Source organism: Xiphophorus hellerii, chromosome 20, assembly GCF_003331165.1.
Source record: "Xiphophorus hellerii strain 12219 chromosome 20, Xiphophorus_hellerii-4.1, whole genome shotgun sequence".
Lineage (NCBI taxonomy): Eukaryota > Metazoa > Chordata > Actinopteri > Cyprinodontiformes > Poeciliidae > Xiphophorus > Xiphophorus hellerii.
Genome location: NC_045691.1, coordinates 29,776,294 through 29,783,895, shown reverse-complemented (window position 1 = coordinate 29,783,895; position 7,602 = coordinate 29,776,294). Strand labels below are relative to the sequence as shown.

Here is a 7,602-nt window from a genome sequence, read left to right as displayed (position 1 = left end):
GCTCCGTAATCACCAGTAGAGGGCGCAATCACCTTACATTTTAAAAGCACATAGCTACGAAGGGAATGGGTGGCCTATTTATGATTTTTAAGGTTTTCATATGATTGACACGCAATTTAGAGTGAGCAAAATTTAGAGTGAGTGATGACGCTCAGCTCTGACAACTAGCCACGGATCTGCTAAGAAGTAGCAGTTTGCGACTTCCTTTGTTTTTGTCCATTGTGTCATTGTGAGGTTTGGGACATGGCTGAAAAGGAGGTGTACGATGATGCAGTGGAAGGAAGGGTCATCAATGAAGAATACAAGATCTTGTGCTTGTCATTTTGTTTCGTTTCAGTACTGTACGTTAATGTTGCTTCTTTAGTTGAACAGTTCTCTAGGCTTTCGGATTTCTTTTCTTTGAATGTTTCTGGATGTTCTCTCTTCCTTACTTCAGTCCTGTTGATAGAAATGCTTTAATGTCAAAACTTTGTTTTAGACGTCACACTTTCACGTGTGTCTTTAAAATTACCTACCTCTAGAGCCCCGCAAAGCTTTCGCCCTTAAACGTCAGAGGCACCCCTATCATCAACGTACCTGGGCCTTCTCCGTCTCTTTGCTGCAGACGTCTCTCAGGCTCTTGATCTTGACCTTCAGCTGACGGGTCTCTCCGATGATCGCTTGGATCTTATCCGCCATCTCCTCGCGTTTCTGGTGAATTTGGTTGCACTGCCTGGAGAACAGCTGGTGTTAGGTTGCCAAACGAACGCATTGCTCAGGTTAACTCTACGGGTCGAGACGTTTGAGTCGGTACCCCAGCACTTCCTGGACATGGTGTTCCTTCGTCTCTCTCTTCTTCTGCCTGCGGATGTTCTGTTTGCACTCCTTATCCAGCTTCATGCCCAGAGCCCGCTTCAGCTGGACCTCCTCGCTGCACAGACTTTTCAGCTCCTTTTGCATCTTCTCACTTTGAATCAACAGCTCCTGGTACTGTTAACATGCAACATTAGACACAAAAAAAAACTTTAAATATTGTTTTCCCTTTACCAACTTCTACTGTTTGCGTTCTATAGTGAACATTAGGTCACATTTCCCCACTCTGACAGCTGTTCTGTTCATATTTTGTCATACCACAACCACAAACCGTTTTGTTGGGGTTTCACCCAGCAGAGCAACACAAGTGACTGAATAACTGTTATGTGAATGGAAAAATGGTTTTACAAATAAAAATAGGAAACGTGTGGCGTTTATTTTGTAGAATCGTCTTCTGGCTGCAGGCATGTCTCTTCTAGCTTCGAACATCTAAACACTGAACGATAGCTCAGTCAGATGGATCGTCTCTGAAAAAGATGGAAGCTTAGGGATTTGAAACCCGACACCCAGGTGGATGTAAGAGTGGAGCGTACCTCTTCCTGACGCAGCCTGGTGTTGTTCATGCTGCTCTCCAGGTCCTGCAGCAGGCTGTTCATCTGCTGGAGCTCGGCCTCAGCGTGGGCCACGCTCTGCACCCTGTTCTGCATCTCCACCACATACTCGTCTGTTTCTGCCTTAAAGTAAAAAAAATTAAAAATGTTAAAAATTAAACGGGTGTGTGAGAAATCCCAACATATTGGCTCTATTGTGTAACAGGGTTGTATTTCTATGTTATTATAATTACACAAAATGTCTTCTGTTACTCAGATTGTTCTTATACTTGACTAAACACTTCAGAAACTGCTATGATGTGACATTAAGATCAGGCGCTCCCCGTCTTTAGTTTTTCTTCATCTGTGGCATGGTTTTGTCCAGTCATTTGTGCTCTTAGGCCCAAACCTTTTGTAATGTTGTCCTACAGAAGTTGGTTATTTTTCACCCAAATACATCCAGTTTATAGATTTATAGAGTTGACCTTAGATTGTTATATACTTTTATTTTGTGCAGGATTTGGTGTAGGCGGCCAATCACTTGGTTTTCTGTTTGTCGTTCATTAGAATAAACAGAGAGCTGTCCTCCAAGACGGTTTAATCCTAGTAACTAGCGCAACGCAGGAAAGATCGAGTTACGTCTGCAGACCAAACATTTTCCTACTTACTATGGAGTTCTTGATTTTCTTCGCAGCTTCCTTCATCTTCTCCTTCTGGCTCTTCAGTTCCTCTGGAGACTCCACGATCTGAGACTTGAGTTTGGTGATGTCCTCTTTCAGGTTACTGACGTCCACCTTCACTTGGGACTGAAACACAAATAGACACACATGTACACGTTTATAGACACAGCAGAGACTCGGCGAGCTTAGACATACGAGTCCGGATCACATACCAGCTTCTGCGTCTTCTCTGCTATTTTGGTTTTCCACTCTGCAATGTTTTCGTTTTTGACGTTCTGAAAGGAAAACCACAGTGTCAGACTTCAACTGAACACACAATTACACACCACAACTTTGACCGTGTGTGTCCGTGTCGGCGCCTACCACTTCCTGGTATTCATGCACGGTGGTGGCCTGCAGCTCAGAGAGAGCGGCAGCCAGCTCATCTGCCTCGGCCTGCTGCTCTGGTGGGACGGTCCTGGGTCAGGAAGAGACGGATGAGAACACGTCGCACTGACCCCGGTGACATCGGAGGTGTGTTGTCCGATCCGGACTGACTGAGGTCTGTCGGTGAGGAAGTCTAGCAGCCAGTTTCGCAGGGGGGTGCTGAAGCCCAGGTGTCCCAGTTTTTCTGCCAGATGCTGTGGGATGATTGTGTTGAACGCTGAGCTGAAGTCCAGGAACAACATCCGCACATGAGTGTTCTTCTCCTCCAGGTGAGCCAGGCTCAGGTAGGGCGGAGGAGATGGCGTCCTCAGTGGAGCGGTTTTGGCGGTAGGCAAACTGGAACGGGTCGAATGTGGAGGGGAGTCTGGAGACGATGTGTTCTTTTACCAGCCTTTCAAAGCACTTCATCATGATGGGAGTCAGTGCCACAGGCCGGTAATCGTTGAAAGAGGTGACTTGAGGTTTCTTTGGCACCGGAATGATGGAGGCAGTTTTGAGACAGGCTGGCACTGTGGCTTGGTCCAGTGAGGTGTTAAAAATGTCTGTTAGGACACCAGCCAGCTGACCTGCGCATTCCCTGAACACCCGCCTAGGTATGTTGTCGGGGCCTGGGGCCTTCCGTGGGTTGACTCTTTTCAGAGTCTTCAACACATCAGCTGTGTCCAGGCAGAGTGCCTCCTCTTCCTGGTGGGGAACAGTTTTCTTTGCCGGAGTATTTCAGTGCCTCGAACCTCCCAAAGAAGTTATTGAGTCCACTGAGAAAGTCAGCATCAACTTCGCTCACTGGGGGGGAGGATGGATTGTAATCTGTGATCGCCTTTATGCCTTGCCACATACTTCTGGTGTTGCTGGTGTCGTGGAAGAACTCCTGTATTTTCTGACTGTGTTTAGTCAATCCAGAGCCAAGATAAGTATTTGTTTAATTTGGGATATTGTTAAAAAAAATCAGTTTTAAATGGCGACATTTTGACTGTCCAACCAATGTATCAGAAAAGCTATGAAAGAAATGCAATGTTAAATCCAATATGGAAATCCAACGTCGTGCTGACCCGTGCTGCTACTGGAGTTTTTTTATTTTTTTATTTTTATTTATTGCATCAAAATGTTAATACGATGTATACAAAAGGGGAAAACGAGAAAAACAAAGTGCCAGGGGATACAAGGGAAAAAAAACAACAGAAAGCGTAACACAAGGAGCCAAAACAGAAACAAACACAAGGCATCGCTTCAGGGAATACAACCAACGAACTTCAGGGCTTCCAGATTCCCCACAGCCCTGGGATTGGTAGAGGTCCATATAGACACTGCATAGTGTTGTAATTCAGATAAAAACAGATCAAATAGAGGCTTTTTGCCAGAAAATTGGCATTTATGAATATGAAATTTAACTAGAACTAACAATAGATTAATTACATAAAAATGATTGTTATTAGCAGGACAGACATTGTAGAAACCAAAAAGTACATCTGTGTATAAAAGTGAAAAACTATTGAGAATATGAGATTGAATATGATAAACAAAGTCTGCCCAGAATGAGACAGCGAAGGGTCACCTCCAGAATAAGTGGACTATTGTCTCATTGTCCAAATTACAGAAAGAGCAGCTACGGTCTATATCCTGGTGCAGGTTTTGTTTTGCAGGGTAGCACCAGTGGAGAAGTTTGAAGCACACATCACAAGGTTTGTTCCTAATGATGTATTTGGAGGGCAGAGTCCAAACCGTTGACCATTTGATATCGGAAACAAAAACTGTCTCCAGTAGTGGGTCACATAAGGTGTAGTAGCAATGTTCTTCTGAAATAAGGATCTTATATTTTTGTTTCTAGTGGAGGGTTTAGAGGAAAAACACATTTTACCCACAACAGATTCAGAAACAGAAGAGTGTGTGTCTGCAGCTCTGTCCTCCCCAGAATGATGACATCATCATTGTCATCCTCCCTCATCCTCATCCTCCCTCATGGATACAGATGACGTTACAACATGAATCCTAAGGGCCAATCAGAGCCCGACTGACTGTAAATACTTTGTAAATTCGAAGTTTGAAGTTTTTATTTATAAATAGTTGTTTTTGCACTGAGTTCGTCAGTTGGAACAGCAAACAGGCTGAAGAAGGTTGATCCTTCCCGAAACGTCGCGTTTCGTTTGCTGTTAAAAGTGCCTAGAAAAAAGTTTCTTTTTTTTTTTTTTTACCTCGTTTCTGATTCGAGGCGTTATTATTTCTGAAATATGACCGAAGACGAAACTTTTAAAGATACTCGTAACATTATCACGTTTCTTAACCATGTAAGCCCTAAAACGGTGGGTTTTTATTTCGCAGATTATTTGAAATAAATACGGTTTTTACACCTTTATTGAGACACATGAGTCGAAGGTTATTCAGTGTCTGATGAAAATGTTCTCCGCAGATGGTTTGAAATTCCCCCGATTTTTTCTTTTAACACCATAATAGCTAAAAGCATTACAAAGCAGAAGCCCGTTGTGTAGAATATTTTATATAATCCTTAACTGTCCAGTCTATTAATGTAGGGAGGATGCATTTTAATTTCTGAGCCTGCCAATATTTGTATCCCCTGTCTATTGTCCTGTTGATATGAAACTTATAGCAGTAGCTCAGAGAACAAGTGTCATTACAAATTATTTATATTTATATGTATAGGTAGAATTTATTTATTTATTTCATTTATTATTATTAGTAGTAGTAGTAGGAGTTTATATATATATATATATAAATAGATAGACCATCACGAACCACACTCCATACCAGTAAGTGGCGGTAATGCTACTAAAAGTTTGTTGCCAACCGCCAATAAATCCAAGAAGAAGAAGAAGAAGGAGGAACATTCTCCGAGTGGCCCAGTCGGAGCGACATGGCGGTCCCACAGTTTCTCTCTACGGCGGAGTTGGTCAAACAAGGAGCGGAAGCTCGCTTGTATCGGGCAGCGTTCTTAGGAAAGCCGACAATAATCAAGGAAAGGTTTCCTAAACTCTACCGACATCCAGAGCTGCACGACAAGCTGAACTCTCGCAGAACAGCTCATGAGGTCCGCTCCATCCTGCGCTGCAGAAAAGCAGGTGGGTCCTCGGTGAAGTTCGGCAGACGTTCACCCAGTGTTTATATATACAGTACAGACCAAAAGTTTGGACACACCTTTCTAATTCAATGGGTTTTCTTTATTTTCATGACTATTTATAAGGCAAGAAATCCCACTTATTAACCTGACAGGGCACCTATGAAGTGAAAACCATTTCAGGTGACTACCTCTTGAAGCTCATCAAGAAAATGCAGAGTGTGTGCAAAGCAGTAATCACAGCAAAAGGTTGCTACTTTGAAGAAACTAGAATATAAGGGGTGTTTTCAGTTGTTTTACACTTTTTTGTTTAGTGCATATTTCCACATGTGTTATTCATAGTTTTGATGCCTTCAGTGTGAATCTACAATGTCAATAGTCATGAAAATAAAGGAAACTCACTGAATTAAAAGGTGTGTCCAAACTTTTGGTCTGTACTGTATATATATATATATATATGGACTTCAGCCCATATATATAACAAAAAAACCCAAACAACAACAACAAAGAACATGCAGCGATGTTTTCATATCATGTGTTAAGTGCCTCCGTAACGCAGTATTTCCCTTAAGGACCATCAACAAAGTTCTAGAAATTTGGCAAAAATATGTCTGATAAATAAGCAGATTTGTATTCATTATTGATGAAGGCAAATCAATTATTTTATGAATTGCCTCTTGGTCTGTAGTTTGGTGTGCTTGATTTTAGTGAGATCTGAATGACTTATCAAGTATGTACGTAATTGATCACACACATTTTTGTGTGTGTGTGTGTGTGTGTAGACTGACTTTAAACCATAATCTGTTAAATCATATTTTAGTGTTTTCCCTATAGCCTGGTATCAGGCATCTCTTCTTTTAAAAGGTTGATGAAATGTTGTACGTGGTCTCTGCCCAAATAGATAAATAGCATTAGAGTTAGTCGAAACAAGTAGACAAACAACAACAACAAAACTTCCAAGTAAACATCCGTGTAGTTAATCTGCAGTTGATTGATCGTATCAATTGACTAACGATTAATTGATAAGCAGCCATTCTCCTATAAACCCGAGTTTTCTATTGCATCAAGATGGCCGACCGTCTTTTCATAACATGAAAGGCTATGTTTTATATGCTCAATTAAAAAAAACAGATTTTAATTTCTTCTCTCACCTTATTAAACTTAAACATGTGTGAAATATAGCAACACATAAACCTCTTAGGTTGCCGTCTTTCATAAATAAACTTTTCTTAAGAAAATTCACTGTAAGTTTTTGTTTGCCCAATTTTGTCCCAATATTTTGAGTTCTATATTCAGATTGAATTAATATATTTTTTTAAAATAGTTTTACAAAAAACAAAACAAAAGAAACTCTTTTTTTTTTTTTTTTTTTTTTACAGACTGATGTAATGTACTTGACCCTGTTTTATTTTTCCTCATCAGGTATTCCGGCTCCAGCTGTCTACTTCGTGGACTACAAGTACCACTGCATCTTCTTGGAGGAAATCGTTGGCTCCTCGACTCTGCGTGACCACATCAACTCCGTTCAGCGGCGCGACTCCTGCGCAGACCGAGGTCTGCACGAGCTAGCCGAGAGAGTCGGTCGGATCTTAGCCAAAATGCACGACGAGAACGTCATCCACGGCGACCTGACCACCTCCAACATGCTGCTGAGGCGCCGGCCAGAGGCCACGGAACCGGAGCTCGTCTTCATCGACTTCGGCCTGAGTTACATTTCGGCTTTGCCCGAGGACAAGGGCGTGGATCTGTTTGTCCTGGAGAAGGCTTTTCTCAGTACTCACCCCGACACAGACGTGCTGTTTGAGAAGCTGCTAAAGAGCTACGCTGCCACTTCCAAGATGTCGGCGGCAGTCATCAAAAAGCTCGACGAGGTACGGCTGAGAGGGAGGAAGAGGTCCATGGTGGGGTGATCATGAGGTGGACGGACGAACACTTAGTTTGAGGTTCAGACGAGTGGTCAACGATTGGACAGGGTGAAGTTATTAATCTGTATGATGTTGTGCTATAAATGAAACAAACAGACTTGTTAATAAAATGTTGCAAGTTA

At 42.2% G+C, this 7,602-nt stretch overlaps 2 protein-coding genes across 2 annotated transcripts; one reads left to right on the top strand and one right to left on the bottom strand.

Moving 5' to 3' along the window:
* Positions 1-548: 548 nt before the first annotated feature.
* Positions 549-2,524, bottom strand: LOC116710422 (kinetochore protein Nuf2-like; the record flags this gene model as incomplete). The annotated part of the gene is made up of 6 exons (XM_032549442.1): positions 549-712; positions 794-969; positions 1,386-1,526; positions 2,051-2,188; positions 2,275-2,337; positions 2,426-2,524. Coding segments are annotated over 6 exons (762 nt in total), but the record flags the coding sequence as incomplete, so codon positions are not given.
* Positions 2,525-5,288: 2,764 nt separating this feature from the next.
* On the top strand, positions 5,289-7,602 carry tp53rk (TP53 regulating kinase). The gene is made up of 2 exons (XM_032549794.1): positions 5,289-5,559; positions 6,978-7,602. The coding sequence occupies exons 1-2, from the start codon at positions 5,355-5,357 to the stop codon at positions 7,463-7,465; spliced, it is 693 nt and encodes a 230-aa protein (XP_032405685.1). The 5' UTR covers positions 5,289-5,354; the 3' UTR covers positions 7,466-7,602.

Coding starts and splice junctions, on each gene's coding strand:
- tp53rk (XM_032549794.1), top strand. CDS start 5,355: ATGGCGGTCCCACAGTTTCTCTCTACGGCGGAGTTGGTCAAACAAGGA. Junction 5,560..6,977: donor CCTGCGCTGCAGAAAAGCAG/GTGGGTCCTCGG, acceptor TTTCCTCATCAG/GTATTCCGGCTCCAGCTGTC.